The following is a 17,982-nucleotide window of genomic DNA, read 5'->3' on the forward strand; positions in this document are numbered from 1 at the left end:
AACAATGAGTTGCTGGAGGCAACAACTATTACCATCACTTGAATAAAAAAAACCCTGGCAACTAACCATGTATCAAAATAGATTCTGAAATAAGAAAATACCTTCTTTTCAGCAACTACTCAAATATCTTATTTTAGATTGTGCCAAAACTGAAGGGTAGCTGATATCCGCATTAATTCTGACTGACAATTTTATGGGAAAATCTGGGAAGACCTCTCCCCCAAGATCATTCGTATGGAGAACATACTCGAGATTAGCTTAACTGGCTGCCAGATGTCACTCCTATATCACTGCTAAATAGCTCCCGGTACACATATCAGGCTTCAGTGGCCTTCAGTGTTTGACGACCTGGAAAGTGACCATGGCAACTTCTAACTCAGTATGCAAGATGTGTTCATTGTTATAAAGGGTTAAACACATTTTTGTCATTGCTACTAGCAGAACCAAGGCTGTTGTCTAAAAGCGAACTGCAGTGTTGTTAGTGCTTACAGTGATGCTCAGGACATATCCTGTCCTGTTACAAAAACAGAGAATGTCATCAGCAGACGGAGCACAGAAGGGGAGCAATGTGGCTTTTTGGTCCATCAGCATTATCATCTAGGGAGGAAAAATATTTATCTACCAGCTGTTTCAATTTGTTATGGATGTGACTGAGAGGGAGGAAACAAATGCTCAAAATAACTTTATAAAATAAATAGATAAGTTAGAGTTGTTCTGTGACTGTAGGATGGCACAACTCTGAATGATTATTTCCATAATGTGTTTACTAACATGATGCGTTTTAAACGTGCTGAGCAGTTTCCATTGACTGCTGATCTCAGACTGTCAGAGTGTTTTTCCTCTGCTTCTTCCACAAATTCTGCTTCATGCTGCTGACATGTTTCATAACTTTCCTTCATTGTCTGCCTCTATCCTGCTTGGAGCCTGAGGGTGTCTTTCTTCATAATCAGTCTCTTTAGTTTCTGCCTGGCTTTGCTTTCTTCAAGGGCAGGTTCTCTGAGCCTTCCTTGTCCTGAATGTTTAATTTACTCTCCCAGCAATGCTTCAGTAAAGTCATGCAGGAAAGGAAGCTATTCTTCAGGATTAGAAAAAGTGGCAGTATTTGGCTCTCATACTTTCATTTTGGATGTGGGAGTATATCCAGGTCAGTGTAGTGTTTTGCGTAAAGTTGATGGGAAAACTATTTTCTTATATTCTCATTCTGAATATAGGACTTTTTTGTGTACACATTTCTGCAATCTCTGAAGTGCCTTCTAGTAGAGTACAAGAGTGGAAGACCTAATATTTTAAGCAATTTTCTGTGTATGGCTGACAGAATTAGGGGTTGTTTTCAGTACAGCTCAAACAGCAGAAATCTGGTTTTAATGTGATGAACACTGAAATTCAGTTATCAACAATCCTGTTGATGCAGGATTTATGTAGCTAGGGCGGAGAAGGGCTGGCTCAGTGACACCTGTTCACCCAGGGCTTGAAGAGGATCTCCGTGCTCTCCCGTTGCATCTCTCATGGCCTTAGCACTCCCTACCTCCACAACAAGGAAAAGTCAGTCAGAAACACCACAACTGGATCTTCTGGAAGAAATTCCTGCTCAGCTGTTCACTAATACATTCCTTTGATGAGCTTTGTTAATATCTTCTTTCTTTTTTTTTGTTAAAGAGAGAAAAAAAGCCAGATAATTAAATCCATTCAGTCTTGAAATATATTGGCCAGGCCCCTGCACACCAAAAACTTTTAATTTAGGACACAAAACTGTTCCTATGACATTGTAGGAGTCCCAAAGACTTGAAGTCCAAGAGCTTTTGACAAGAACTGAAAATGCAGAAGAACAGTAGATATTCTTCTTAGCCTTATTCTGCAGCTACAAGAAGGGTGACAGTGATCAGAAAAGGAGAATTCCCTTTCATTTACTGCTTCTTCACTCCATCTGTCATTATAAAAAAAAGAAAAATTAAGGTGACCCTATTCTGTGCTTAAGGTTTTCTCTCCTGACCCCTTCACAGATGGGAGATTGGGAAATGGAGCACCTGCAGTCTTACCTGTGGGGTTGGATTGCAGACACGAGATGTCTTCTGTTCTCATCTACTATCAAGAGAGACTAACGAGACCGTGATTTTGGCAGATGAGTTGTGCTATAAACCTAAACCATCCCTTGTGCAAGCCTGTAATCGTTTTGACTGCCCACCCTCCTGGTATCCTACAGAATGGCAAGAGGTAAGAATGTATGTGTAATCTCATTTTATGATTGCTAAAAATAGTCTTTACATGTATTATCAATGCATCATTTTGCTTTAGCCCATCAAGAGGATTCATTAATCATTCCATGAGCCATTAAAAAACTGAAGAAGTGTGCCTTTTTGCTCTTTAAAAAAAATGTATCAATGTTTTCAGAGGTAAATAATGACTATAGCTACTTCTAATGCAAAGTTACTGGAAACTCTTAACAGCTGGCTCTAGATTCTAGACAAAAATATCTGGAATATGATGGTCAACTGCAGTGAGTGGATTTGGGTTAGCAATGCCAAGGTTTCTAGGAATAAAAAGCTATAGGGATCAAGGAGGAGAGAATCTCTAAAGAGTGTTGGGTCTTCCTTATATTCTCAAATAATAATTTAGTTTAGGACAAGAAGCACTCCTCATCCTTCAGAGTCACAAATGAGTGTTAGGCACTTCCCTTTGGGAGATGGATGCCTTATTACACTGAAGATGAAAACTGCTGTCTACACAATGGATCTGTACAAGGCTTTCCGTCTTTGGAAAGTAACCTGAAATTAGTTTATTTGCTGCCATCTGGTTGCAAATGAAAACACTTGTGCAATTCAAAACGCTTAAAGATGCTTCTGTTGGATATAATACTGCACAGGAAGAAAGGATCGTGCCCTATTGTCAAGAGTAAAGGAAAAATTTGCTGTGTGGTGGAGGTGCAAACAAAAGGCCTGTTTAAATCTTCACTTCTGTTGGGTGCAAGGATTCATTCCATCCTACGAGAAAACTACGAGCACTTGGCACGGTGCTTACATACGTCTACCCAGTCTCCATCTATAAAATCTGCTCTTTACTTAACAGCCAGGGAGATGTTAATGTACACCTAATGAAGTTGATAAGTCTGTGAAGCTGTACTTCATGGGAGAGCTCTGGGTTTGGGCAGCCATCCCAGTAACAAAAATTTATGCCAGCCTGACATTCTGCCAAAGCTAGATAACTAGCCTATGGCATTAGTCCTATGTTTAAAACCACTCAGTGATATTTCATGCTTTAATTTGTCTACTGATATTCACATACACATATTTGCTTAGTTGTACTTTCGAATATTTCTAGACTATAGTCATACATAAATGCTATATTTTTAAATAGCAAACAGTATTCTACTAACACATAACATAATAAAATCAAGCATTTCAAAGTTAGGATATGCTAGAAGGAGTGCCTACGCTCGATAAAATCCTATAATTGGCCACAGTCCTTACAGAAAGCAATTTTCAGTAAGTTTATTTGAACAGTCAGAAGAGACATACATTACAGCATGCTGAAAAATGTACTTTCTGCTAACAATGACCATTAGCTATAGGCCACCCTAGAATGGTTTCCCCTAGAGCAATTTCCAAACAGATTTTTTTCAAGATTTGAACATCTTTCTCAACAGTGTAAACACGCTCATTTCCACCTGTCTAAAGTAATGTTTTAGCCATTTTTGTATCTGCTCAGGGGCTTCCAAATATGCTGTCTTTTTGAGAGGTATAGCAGATCTTAGGGAGGAGGGAGCTTGGTTAAGTATAAAGGCTTTAACAAGCACATTAATCACGAATTAAATCAAACTGCTAAGTTCACACCTTTTGTGTTAGCTGCTGCCTTCTCTGGGCTGGGTGGAGAGAGAGAGCCTGTGCTGCAATTCATTGCTGCAGCTTAACGAAGGCCATATTATAGCTCTTCTGTGCTTACTTCCATAGGCTTTGCAGGCTGACCAGTGGTGTACGTAGCTCCTCACTACATGGACACTGACTATTTCCTGTGCTTACCTTTCACAAGGAGAAAACACTACAAAAATTGTACTTCTCTACCTACTGTATTCTGCCTCTGTTTAGATGAGTGTAGTGCACGAAAAAAAAGCCTAATCCATCAAAATGAATTTCCATTCTCTCATTTTTTAGACAACTGTCTTCCTTCTTTGCACCACCAACCTCTGTACAGTTATTTCCACCCTGTAGGAAAGCCAAGGCCTCACAGTTCAGTCTCACACAGGTTTCCCATGGATGACCTCCATGTGAAAACCTGCACATCAGGCCAGTGTGCTGCACTTAGGGATTATTACAGCTGTTGGCTCCTGGGATGTGTGAGGGAAAAGACCATCTGAGCAGGATGTGAGTGGCTGAGACTTCTCCTGAAGGTGAGCTCTAGCCATGCAGCAGAGCTGCCATGGAGCCCTCCGGCAGAAGAAAACCTGCAGGAGGATTTCTTTCTTTACATGAAGGGACCCGCAACACCTCCCCTCTGCCCAAATCCCTGAGAGGGTTCCCCACATATAGGGAGACGGAGGGCCCTGTGGGAAGGCGCCTTCCTCATGCTAAGGAAGGTCCTTTAGAGCTTCACCGCACTAGAGGGTAACATCTGTTCTCCACACAGCCTGGTTTGAAGCCATTTCTTTGGTCTCATCTGTAGAGTTCATCGTGCTTTTCAGAGCACTCTCTCACAATAGTCTCAAGCAAACAAACAAACAAAAGATTTAAACTGCAATGAGCAATGTTTTCTTTTCTAAGGCCTTTTATGCTTGTTAAGGAGGGGTTGTCTGAATTAAATGCTGTTAGAAGCCCCAGTGTTCCTGGCAGAAAAACACATGATAATTATCAGTGTTGTAACATTTGAAGTGATTTTTTAAATATCTCTTTATAGATTCAAGACTATTTATTTTTAAATAGCTCTGTTTCTTACCTGAATCCATTACGATATTTATCTTGTTTTCAGTAGTGTGTTTCTGGGGGAAAGTGGATATGAGCTTTCATTTTTACAAGGCCCTATAAATATCTACTCTGCAGACCTCAAATGGGAGACATCCATTCTTTTGTTTTATTTCTGAATAAGTGCCATAATCTCAGCCCCAGCATTCTTTTTTAGCTGCTCGGTGCTGTCCTTCCTCCAAAGATAATTAGAACAATGGCTTGACAACAGAGTCAGCATGGGAAAACTGGTAACGTTTTCAGATATTTTCCTAGCTATTTTTTCTCCATATTGTAAAAAGTCCTTTCTAAACCTTCAAGTGCCAGGCCTTAGAAAGCAGCTGAAAGACCTGCTGAGAGAAAAATGTTTACTCTCTTTGCAGATGCTTTATCCTACTGTAGCATCATAGCAGAGGATTCATTTTTGAGAGTAAGGCCAAAACTTGTACTGCTGTAGTCCCACCACCTTGATCAGAAGGCAGTGCAAAACTAAACCGCATGGGAGACCTAAGATCAACCCCTTCCTCAACCGTTCCTGTAAGCAGGACTGACTGTAAAATGACATTCTTTCAAACTTTAAGCTACTGCCCCAAACTGGTAACAGTTATGATGCTGAGCGACTGTTGTCTCGCCCTTTATTTTTCATTAATAACTTCCTTTTTTCCACAAGTTTGAAAGCAGACCGGCTTCCCTGCCTCCCAAATAATGGAAATGGTGGTTTTGCCTGAATCCTGTGCATTGTATGCATGTGCGTAGATGCTCATAGGCATGTGCTGAGGCAGAGAGATGGCCTGCTTTCCTTCTCTGCTTTCAACGGTGACCATCAATTCTTTGTGTTAATTATCTTTTATAGATTGTTGTATGAGCAGAACAGATAGCAAAGCAATGACTGCTGTGAGAGAGGCCAAGTCCACAGTTCCACCAGCAGTTTAGGATGACATATGCCAGCACTTCTACCAAAGGAGAAAATAGCTTCAGCGGGGATCTCTTTCTCGCCCTCATAGCACCCATTCCCTCATACCTCCAGAAGTGATGTGCAATCATGCAATGGTCCTTGCCTAATGGCTGGTTAAAGCTAGCCAGAAATATAGTTAGCTTTAGCCTAGACTAATTTTCCAATCTAATTCACTATGCAGCCACACAAATGCTTATGCCAGCGCTTAGGAAAAGGCAGCACAAAACCAGGAATAACTGGCTGGCCGAATTGGATGTATAGGTTGTCTTCTTTGGTGTCAGCCTTGCCTCACGTTTGCTTAAGCTAATTGTTGAACCAGGCATAACCAGGCAGCAACGTGGGTAGATGCCACTCTGTAACCCTGGCAAAGTCCTAGATCCCCTGTAAAGGAATGTCAGGGGATATCGGGCTTGGCTCTACTCAGAAGCTGTGGGGAGCAAGGATATCAGGAGACAGTTCAAACAGCCATGCTTCACCTACTTGTGTGAGTGAGGTGAAACCACGCTGTGTGACAAGCGCCCTTCTCTGTTGTAACAGTGCTGTGACATCTTTCTGGACAGCAGAGAGAGAGAGATTATTCAGATGGGATATGTCCAAATGAGGATCTTCTAAAAACTACTGTTTCATATTGTTTATAAACACAAGCAGATGTTGCTTGATTACCCCCTTTCTTGGAAAAATATGAGGGCTGGAAGCTTCCACTAGAGAAAAATCAGCAAAGACTCCAGGGTAGTGAAGGCTCCAGAGGTGAAATACAGGTATAGGCACAGCTCCGGTGCAGTAATCCAGGACTGTCCTAGAAGAACATTCCCGTGGACAAGGAGGAATCTCATTACTGTGTTTGGCTCTCTCTGGCACTTAGCAATAGAGTTTGGTGTTGAGTAGCAAGTTATTCCTCACAGGACAAAGCTATGTAAATGATTGAAGGGCAAGAAGCAAGAAAAGATCTGTTTTGTCTTACTCTCTTACATGCTGGTGATGGAAGGGCAGGGACACTTCCTGGGATTTGATTGATTGAGAGAAGGAACATGGTTTTGTTGTATTCATACAGTGCCTAACCCATTTTGGCTCTAGTATACAATTACAGTCCTTAAGCAATCTTGAAATAATACTTTTAATCATATTTTTCTTGATTTACTCTCTCCTCAGGAATGAATTGTCCTCAAATGAAAGGTTGATAAATGTTTGCTTTTGTTGAAAACTAAAGTATTGTTTTACTTGTTTAATTTTTTTGATGACTTTGAGCTTTGTAGCATTCTAAGTAAGTAGGACAAAAGCTATTTTTACTCATTAGAGAGCAAACCAAACTGAATATAAATATGTCTTTCTGCACTTTCTTTCTGTCTTTCAAGGAAAATGTATATCTTAAATAATCAGGCTAGCATTAAAGTTTATGCAGCTTGCCCTATCTAAAAGAGAAGGGCATTTCACAACTGCAAGATTTTCTAAAACAGTTCCTTTTTAACTGCTTGAGTATAAGTTTTAATACTTCTTTGTATGGTTTTCTTCTTCTCAGGCATAATTCCCATGTTGCAAGCTATAAGCAACTCCTACTCATGTCAGTGTAGTGCAAGCTCCCCCTTCTTCTTTGCTAGGAGAAGGGAGAAAAGTACTTGAGTTGGCTGGACTGAGCAGAAGAACTGGGAGCCTGTTACCAGCCTCAGGAAAAAGATCCTCAGGAAAAAGATCCTCAGGAAAAAGGGCTGAGCAACCAAGTTTACAAAAAAGACTCAGGATATTAGATCTGTTTGTTCAAAATTTCCTGCCCTGCTTGGGTAGAAAATGGATACAGAGGGGATATTTACATTGAAGAGAGAGGGGAGGTGGGTTCTCTGATTATTAATCATTCCAATTTACTTTGACTCAAATAAACCTTCCTCCTTACCTTTTGGAAAGAGTACACACTGCTGTCATGACAACCATAAATATAAAAGGGCTGCATGGATATTTAATGGTTTATTGTATTAATCTTATAAACCAACTACTGAAACTAACAGCAGATTGCAGTTGATACACAGCTTTCGAATGAATTAAAAATCAGAGAAATGCCATAATGCAAGAAGTCTTCAAGGACAGGAATTCTGAGTTGGACAGTTAAGTTTTGAGCTGCACTAGCAATAGACCTTATGCAGGTCAGAAATGAGAAATGAGAAAATTACAAAAGGAAGGAAAAACAAAGTGATAAACTGGGGAAATTTTTATTTATCACATTCTCAAATTTCCATTTGGTTTTTTTTTGCTAATACAAACCTTTTTTTAACAAGCTAAATTTGAATATTTAGTTCAAGCTAACTGTTTAGTTCATAGCTATTGTTGTCTAATATGTATAATCAAATCTTGGAAATGAAGGTCTTGAATCATCTACTGCTGGAGAAGACTTTTCCATTCTCTCTGACACTGTCGGTAGCGCAGTCAGAGCTCAGGCAGAGACATTAGATCTTCCACATCATGTGCAAGTGTCTCATTTTCCAGTTGATGGTTACAGGAGAGGACAACCTCCATACTGCAATTCTGACCCATTGTTTTCACATCTTTTGTACAAATGCCTGAAAATGGAACGTTTCAGAAATACTGAAGCAGTTTTTCTAAATATTAGCAAAGTAAGCTGCTTCCACTTTCCAAAATATTTTTGATATTTTTAAAAATGACTTTCTAAAATTTTTTTAGTATTTTCTATTTGGCCAAAACTAAGTGTTGATTTTTACCCAAATTCACAAGTAATTTTTGCTCCAAGTTGCCATGGTGCAAATGTGATGCAAGGTGGCTGAACCTCATCTCCCACAGTGTTCACAGACATGTGGTGGTGGTGTCCAGAAGCGAGACACACTTTGTAAGCAGCGCCTGGCAGATGGAAGCTTATTAGAGCTGCCAGAAACCTTCTGCTCCACGCCAAGGCCAGTTACCCAACAAGACTGCAAAAATGAGGATTGTCCCAACGAGTGGCTTCTCTCTGACTGGACACAGGTATGTTATTTGTATGCACGAGTATTGTGCTGTTTTGGCAATGAAGTTCCTTGGTCACTTGGGATAAAGGAGCCAAATGAGCTCAGACTGCACAAAGCATGTTACACCCAGTTTTGTCCTGTAATCTGTCCTTATCATCCTGGTAGGGGATGTGACCACTAGCTTAATATTCCTCTTTGGAGATTGCCTCCGCAGATGTGGTTTAGCCATCCAGCCAAACCATTAAGACCTCCCTTCTGGCATAAACACAAGCCATGTTCAAAACAACAAATCCCTGCCTCTATCCATGCCTATGCTTATGTTCATCCAAGGCATCATTGAAAATAATCTTCACTCCCTCAAGATAAATGCTTTTTCTTCCCAAAGCCTGGCTGTTCTGATGTGAATAGTCTTTTCCTCTTGGGGCTTCTCCAACCTTTCCCTATGATGCAGAGAAGAGAAGGAAGGGATTCCTGCAGTCTGTTGTAGGCACATCATTACAGACACCAAGCCTCTTTCATTCTAGGATACTGCTTTTGCAATGATAGCTAGCTACTTCCTTCCTCCAATTTAGGGATGGCAAAACAAACTCACTCTACTGAATTCTCTTGCACTTCCCCAGGCTCCCTTTCTGGCCCCATATGGCTTAAGGAAAAATTCCCTTTATATTTATGATAATATAACTGAAAATATAATTTGACCTTTTAATGCCAGTAAGCATGAAAATCATTCCCCATCTTGCAATCTCTGCCACTGCTTTCCCAGTTCTTTTTCATGGAAGGATGTGGAAATTGTCTTAATTGTGAAAGAAACACCTGTCACCTCACAGAGCTGTCCCCCCTGCACCCTTCATGTGTTGATCTATTTTGACATTTTACTCAAATAAGTGGATGTTCTCATGAAGTCAGCTGCCAGGAGACACATCTGGCAGTGAAGATAATAATTCCATACCCAATCTGTCCTCCTTCACAAGAAGTTGATACATGGTTTATGTTGACATCCGTACAACTCACATTTCTGCGTATTAGCACTTATTAAAATCAAATTCACACTCTGACTTCACACTCTCCTCCCAATTTCACTTGAATGCTGCCATGTTTTTGCCTTTCTTACCTTTAGTGTGTTTTTTCCCCCTCACTTCATCTCTAATTCCCATTACCACATGTGTGCACCTACACGTAACAGAAGTGCATGTGTACCTTTGTGCTACTAACTTTACAGCACTTAACCCACTTACCAGCACCTTTACAGACTGCTACCTGGGTCCTGGTGCAATGGCACTGTCTGTATTCTCGCTTTCTGTGATGCTGTATACATAAATATGAAATAAAATAGGCATGCTAAACTCCATCGAACAATGCCCGCCTGTGCGTCAAGCACTACAGTCTGGTATTAGAGGATTTATACTCTTATGTGTAAGCCATGTGTGGTAATTATGAGGTTGAGGTTGCTCATTGGTATTTGAAACACTCATCCATTTATTATTTCGAATAGATCTGCAATAGTAAAGCTCAAAGATTAAGTTTAGGCCAGATTTCAGCAGAACAGGATGTATCTGTGAAGTGCAACTCAATGTGGTTTGCTCTTGGCTATGAATAGAAGTTTTTCCAGCCAGCAGACACAGACGTATAGAAACAAAGAGCAGACAAACTTTGTACTGTAGCATTACAGGGACACCATCTGAGAGAAAAAAGCGCTAAAGGAAGCGTGGGAAGATTCAAAGCCTCAGAGGACAGAAAATACCTGATATTTCATCTCCCTACTGTGCATGCACTGTTTGTAACCGAATGGCCAGGGGCTGCTTTGCTTTATTCCACTGCAGTATTTTGAAAGCTGTACCATGTATGAGTATGCAATGTGGATATGGGAGGTGAGGGGCTGTGTGTGACAAAGAGCACCCTTTTGCTTTTAATACACCTTCTTCCTAATTTTTCTCATTCTGTTCCTAGTGTTCAGTGAGCTGTGGAGAGGGCACCCAGAGTCGAAATGCCATTTGCAGAAAGATTCTGAAAACTGGGGGTTCTGTCATCATCAATTCCTCACTGTGCCCACCATTGCCATTCTCATCCTTGATCAGGCCCTGTGCACTAGGCACCTGTGCAAGTAAGTGGAAAAGACGCTTGGGAGTGTCTGGGGAAAGGGGGCTTGGATGTCCATCACTAAGAAATCCATGCTGTCACCTGCTCCATAACCTTCTCTTGCGCTAGTGTTACTCGGTCTTGCAGAGTGGCTGCTGCTGCTGAGTTTTTCTGTCTGTGAACAAGTATGCTTTGTTTAGCAATAAGGCAAGTCAGTGGATGAGGGCTATAAATTTTACTGTTGGAACTGGGTCTGAGCCAATGTGCTGGAAGGGACCTACTAGTTTCTGGAAGAACTGGCTCAAAATTCTCACCCAAATCTAGATCTAAATTTCACAACTGTAATGTAGAGGCTCAGAGATACAGCACAGCAGCCTGAGGGCAGCTGCAAAGAAACTCTCTGCTAGAACAGCTGCAAAGAAAATGGTTGGTAAGGGATTTTGCTGAAGATCATTTAAAAACATATTATTTCATCATGTCACCCAGAAGCCCTATACCCTGGGATTTCTAATGAACCATGCAACATAAGTTAGATGTATTTTATGTTGGTATTTCATGCATTTGTTGTTGCCCTTCACAAGAGCAGTAATCTCCCTGTATGCCCTTCCTTCTCTTGCGGTAAGCCAACTGGATATCCGAAAGTTTGAAAGTCAGCCTAGCTTTAGCTTAAAGCTGACTATGAACTCTGAAACTGCTAAATGTTGGGTATGTCAGGGAGAAAAGAAGATCTGACATTGAGAACCAAAGCTGGGACCAAATGTTGCATGGTATTTACTAATAATATACCCATGCTGCTTTATTTAGTGCTTCATAACAAAGATCTCTGTCATAGAGATCTGGAAACTGGAAGGACACACTGAACTAGTGCACTTTAATAGTATTTACCATGTTTTTAAGCCTAGTTTTGTTCTGGTCAACGTTACTCCCTGAGGCAGCAGCACTTTCACTCTTCCTTACCTCTGTGAGCTGCAAGATCATGTTGCCTTTGAGGGTTTGGATGGTAAACACTTGTTTTTTCAATATATTTATTAAGCAACAATCTTCATTTAAATACTTTAACAACAAGACCTACCTTTCCACTCAAGTTTTCTCCCTCCCACAAAGCTTTTTTCCCCGGCTCTTTGGTTTCTGCATGTGCCCTGGGCAGGACTACTTTTGCATTCCTAAAGTGCATCATGTTATTCCTCTTATTTTGATTGCTCCAACTTAATGTTCAGCAGCTGGTGGCCAGTTTCTCCTATTATTGTCTAATGGGTCACATGATGCCAGCACAAAAGTAAAATATTTGTTTTGTTTAATGATATCACATACTAATAGTATTAATGATATTTCAGGGCACAACAGGCCAGCTCATAAGCAAAGCCCTCTCATTATGGCTGTAAAGAAAGTTTACATCCAGACAAGGAAGCAGAAGAAGCTACACTTTATTGTGGGTGGGTATGCCTACCTGCTGCCCAAAACCTCTGTTATTCTCCGATGCCCTACAAGGAGGTTCCGGAAATCAATGATCACTTGGGAGAAGGATGGCAAGAGGCTCGTCAGCTCAGCTCACATCACCATTGCACCCTATGGGTACATGAAAGTCCATCGTTTGAAGCCTTCAGACACTGGGACATACACCTGCACAGCAGGGCCCGTCCAGGAGCATTTTGTAATTAAACTAATTGGAAGCAACAAGAAGATCATTGCTGGGCAGCCAACTGGTATTAGGGAGGAAGAAGCCATGAGAAAGGCCAGCTTAAATGGAGCCTTGCGAACACAGGAGAAACACATCAATGGGATTCTCTTCAATGGGAGTAAGGCTGAAAAGCGAGGGCACCTTGCTGACCCCAGCAGCTGGTATGACGATATTGTCTCAAGGCTGCTACAGCACAGGGGCTGGCCAGGGGAAAATCTGGAGTCCTGGGAAGCCCAGGAGTCTACAGAGAGAAACGCATCCTCAGAGGAGGACCAGAGCCGGGAGTATAGCCTGCCATTAACTATGGTCACAGAGCAGAAACGTTTGGATGATATCATAAGGAACTTGTCTCAACAGCCTGAGGAGCTTAAAGATGTCTACACTGAGCAGCTGGTTGTGCATCTGGCTCATGAGGTTTTCAAGAGCCACTTGGAGCGTCAGGAATCTGTCCTCAAAGCGTCAAGGCTAAGAGTAGATTCAACCTCGGTGGAGTACCCTCTCCACAGACACGTTTCTGGATTTACCAGCTCCCTGAGGACATCATCTGCTGAAGCATTCCTTCCCACCTCTGTAGACCAGGCAAATGGCTTGCGCAGACCTCATCAAAAGCCTGCCATCCTCCGAAAGATTTCAGCAGCACAACAGCTTTCTGCTTCAGAGGTTGTTACCCACCTGGGACAGACGGTGGTCCTAGCCAGTGGCACACTGAGCGTGCTGCTTCACTGCGAAGCAGTGGGAAATCCAAAGCCCACCATCAGCTGGGCTAAGAATGGAAAGGAGGTGAAATACAATGATAGGTAAAATATATTATTTAACTTTTAAGAAAATAATTGCTATTTTGACTCTCCAGTTTCTATGTTTTACTGCCTGTCAGTCCCATGGACAAAACCATATTTTGCTGTAGTTTGATTTCATAGCAGAAAGAAGGGCTAACACAGGTGAAGTGGTAAACAGAGCACTGTAACTCTTCAGCAAGATCTGGATGCTGGATCAGTGTGGTGTGGCAAACAGGAGCTTTACTTTCATTTCAGTAAGTAAAAAGAAGAGTTTCTAAAGCACTACAGTAGGTAAGTGCTTAATGGAGTCAACAGAGCACTCCACAGCTGGAGGCTGGGACCTTAGTGTATTTTACATCAGAAGGTGCAAGTTTCTGCTATGAAGATTGTTTTTGAGATACGCACATTGATTATTGATTATTACTATTATTATTATCCTCTGTGGGGATTTGAATTGTATTTCTCACAGTGCTCCAGCAGGGTCTGTCTGACATGGTTGTGGTAGCAGAAGATGGAGGAAGTGAGGCTTCTGCCTTCCACATTTGTATCTGTGTATAAAACTGCCCCAGGATAAACCTCAGGTGGTATTACAATCACCAGTCCCTGTGTGTGTTCTGATAGAGGCTGGAAACTGTGGAACCATACTTCATGGCTATTTGCAACTATGGTGTCATCTCAACACACTGATCTCTAACCATTAGTATTCTGCATCCTCCTCTGTTCAAACTCCAGTGTGTTGGCCCCAGGTGTAGCCTGAGAATGTGAGTAATGTTTAAAATGCTTTTATCAGTGTACCACAGAAATGATGCTGGTTTTCCTTCAGGTAGCCTTTACCTGTCTGTCACTCCACGTTATTCGTTTGTGTGCAAGAACATGAAAAAGATATTATTTTCAATGTTAGTTATATGCTTAGCTGTGTTGATAACATACATTTTTCTCATGTGTATGCTTGAGATTTTATGTTTTGATTCTGTTCTGTGAGAAAGTGGTATATAAGAACAGGCAGAGAGTGTAAGAGGCAGTTATATTAACCAACATCACACAACAAAGCAGTCCAGGGATCTGCTAGCAGCTCTTCCTGCACAAGATACTGACCTCAGTTAAGACATCTGAATTTAGTCATAAGGTCAGCTTGGGAAATGAGAAAAGATGGAGTCAAGGCAAAAATTAATTTCCAGTGTGGTGCCTGTGGATCATCCAGTAAACTAATGATTTAGGTACAATTGCTCCTTCTGCATAGTTACACAACTAGTTTATTAACTCCTTTCTCACTTTGGCAACTGAATCACTCCAAAATCGTTGTTTTCTGTAATGTACTGAATTTCCTGGGTTTTGTCTCTCTTTCTGTGTCTGAAGGCTAGTAAGTATATCAGGTTTCACACAAAAAATGATAACTTTTGCAGGGGGAGGGGACACCAAGAACAAGAATGTCTCTCTTGTGGAGATTACATGCAGTCTTAATCAGTACTTGGGCCTATAGTATCCCTTTATTTGGCCATATTCCTGTGAAAATATCTTCATGGCCCTCCAAAAGTTTCATATATAGATTTTCATTGCCAGTGGTTACATCCTGTTGGAATTGTGCCATTAAGGGATTTTTTTTTTTCTCTCCTTGAAATGACTGTAATTTCTGTGGTATGCTTCAAAAGGAATGGAGGTTGCCTAAAGTCCACATGTGGTTAATGCTGGACACTACACTCATGAGAAAATTACAAGTTTATCTCACACCGTATAAGCAGCCATGCTGTAGCAACAGGCAAATTCATCTAGCTGACAATAAAACAGCCTTCCGATTTCTGAAATTTTAGTTTGGACTTTTTTTTTTCAATTTTACTATGTCTTTCAACCTTTTTTTTTCCATTCAGTTTGGCTAAAATAGTATTAAATGCTGTGTTGTATTTCTGAATTATCAGGCAATTATGTGTGCTCAGAATTTCTCCTGGAAAGACTCAGGGAAGTACAGTTCATTTGCCAGTTAGTAGCGTTAATCATTGACAACTCTTCTTTAAAGGTTGAGGCGGTTTCCACTTTATGAGCTTCCTCCTGTACTCATCACTTATGGTTCCTCCAGGTTGGAGGGTGGGGGAGGAAGTGAGCAGTGCTCTGGGCTTCAGAGATACTCAGCATCTGTAACTTCGGAGTTAACTGAAGTTTAGAAATCATGGTGCATATAAAAATTGGGTTGTGGATGTTTTGCTGGGTTCTTAATAGCAGTATTCTGGTTTTGGCTCAGAATGTTCTTGCTGGCTGCCAGTCAGCTGTGTAAATGAAAGATGCAGTTTAAGCAGTCTCACAGTGTACTGCTGTAAACTGCAAGGCCATCTGCAAGAGGTGGTGTTTGATATGCTTGAGCTGTCTTTCAGCTCTGCAGCTTGTCTTCTCCATATTCTGTCAGCCACTGAATGGAGAAGAGAAACCCGTTTTCCAGCCTACCTCTGTCTTAGTGGGAATAAGAAAATTAATATAGATGGGCCTTCCTCTACCTGTTTCAAAGAGAGACACTTCTGGTGAGAAAGGTCAGAGAGTTGCGCTGAAATCCCTCAGCTCATGCCCTACTGAGTGTACTGAGATTCCAGTTGTACCTGGTTTGTATTGTGATTTTTAGAGTGTGGCCTGATGGTTTTAAGTTGGGTGATAGCTATCTATATGTTCTATTACCAAATACTGAGATAAAGGCACTCACTTTCATGCATTGTGGATTTTGTCTGGACCAGTGATGTAGCAATAAATGGTTTTATTCCCATTGCCTCCTTCCATGAGCTGTGCCATCCACCGAAAAGTGTTTATGACTCCTACTACATCGCTGCACTTGCAAAAATTAATTTCTTTAGCTTTAGTCTAGGTACTGTCACAAAAAGATATAACACAGGCCTCAAAAATATTGGTTTTCAGTTACTCAACAGAATGAAAACATATGACACAAAAAGCTGCAGCAGTTGAAAATATCTGTGTGGTTCCAGTAGAAGATCCTTGATTTGAGTCTGCATATTCAGCCTCAGTGCATATTTAACATGAGTGTCCATACTCTCTCCTAAGGTTAATGTATCAGGTTAACACCAGCATGGGTTCTGAGTACAGTTTCAGAGCCTGCTGGTATCTACACCAAAGTCTGGAGACTTCTGTAAATGATGGAAAATGTTTTATTTCAAAGAAAATTCAGATTAACTTCCTTAGGAATCAATTTTAAAAGTGAAAAATCTTCGAGGGATTTATGCATTGTTTAGTAAGCCTTCCAAGTATGCTGTAATTTCCATCACTGGGAACCCATTGGCACTTGATAATTCAACTTTTCTAAAACAGAAATGTATTTCATAAATGGACGTGAAGCAGAATGTAAATGGTAGGTGATACAGAGTTAGATGTTTGCGAGGTACCATCTGAGTTAGTCACTGATATAGGTCCTGTACAACACATTTTTGTCTTGGAGACAATGCAGTGTGGAGCAACTGACATGAGACTGATTAAACGTTAAGCTGTATTATTTTAAGTCCATAAACAAGATTCTGAAGACATGCTGCTGGCAGAAAGAATTGCTACAGCTGGTATTTTTTTCACCACTGACAAGCAACTCAATACCTAACAAAAATAGCAATCTACGAGCAAATAGGAATTCCAGCCAAAATCATTCTATACAAAGAGAGATAATAAAAGATCTGCTTTCAAGAAAAACTGCTATGCCAAATTGTGACACACAAATAACAGAAAGAGTTATAGAAAAGAAGAGAACATTAGTGTTGTTTCTATAGAAGGACATTAAAAATTGGGTTGAAAAAATAGGAAGATGGAGCTGTGTTGGAGGTTTTTTTTTTTTAAAGGCAGGTACTTACCTGGCCTATTTCTATTTCTAAAAATGTTTGTGCTGGATCTTGAGGTGACTTAAACTGACAAAGAGAGATTTACATCAGCAGAGTTGATTAATGTCAAACAAATATGATTCCTTGTGTTTTACAAGTGCAATACTAAGCAAGCTCTTTCCTCAACCTCAAGGTGACAGAAACATTTCTAAAAAAAATTTTCAGGGGGTTGTAGGTATTAGTTTGATGTAGGACTGACTGATCAGCCTACATACTATATTTGCACACAGGGAGGCAGAACACACACAATTTTTAACTGTTATATGCTGGTATAATTTGGGACAAATTCTGAAGCTCTAATGAATTCCATATAGAGATTGAACCAGTCAGTGTTAAACTAAAAAATTTATGTGTGAGATGCTGATGCATGCTAACACCAGTTTTGTAAGTAAAGAAATTTGTTAGTTGTTGGCACTGTTAGCAGTGGCTAACTAGAAGTCTGCCCTGTTTATGACTAAGTGGTAAGAAAGAAAAGATCCTTGAAAGCAGAAGTGAGGAGGGAACTCTTTCAACCATTGGGGATTTTTGCTGCGCAAGAAGAGATGCAACTTAAAAATGATTAATGTTTGTTTTGCAAAGGTACATTTTTCTAGGCACTTACAAAACTTGGTTGACAAAAGGCAGCTCTTTCCTTTTATTAATAATTATTACTATTATTACTCAAAAAAGGGTCAAAAAAGAGTTTTAACTCCGGATTTTTTCCTATAATAGATTTTGATGGGTGGCCCTAATCTGGTTTGTTTTAGAGATCTACCACCCACAGTGTTGTG

The 17,982-nt window shown here is 40.6% G+C and overlaps 1 protein-coding gene across 1 annotated transcript in view; it reads left to right on the forward strand.

The window, feature by feature from the left end:
* Positions 1-17,982, forward strand: part of ADAMTSL1 (ADAMTS-like 1) — a gene marked incomplete at its 5' end in the record, with an annotated part of 86,543 nt that overhangs the window by 54,353 nt on the left and 14,208 nt on the right. Inside the window, 4 exons of the mRNA XM_009581705.1 lie at positions 2,001-2,211; positions 8,668-8,847; positions 10,776-10,929; positions 12,239-13,379. Coding sequence (XP_009580000.1) covers positions 2,001-2,211; positions 8,668-8,847; positions 10,776-10,929; positions 12,239-13,379 — 1,686 coding nt within the window. The remainder of the gene's footprint in view (positions 1-2,000; positions 2,212-8,667; positions 8,848-10,775; positions 10,930-12,238; positions 13,380-17,982) is intronic.

This window comes from Fulmarus glacialis, unplaced genomic scaffold (assembly GCF_000690835.1).
Source record: "Fulmarus glacialis isolate BGI_N327 unplaced genomic scaffold, ASM69083v1 scaffold22747, whole genome shotgun sequence".
Lineage (NCBI taxonomy): Eukaryota > Metazoa > Chordata > Aves > Procellariiformes > Procellariidae > Fulmarus > Fulmarus glacialis.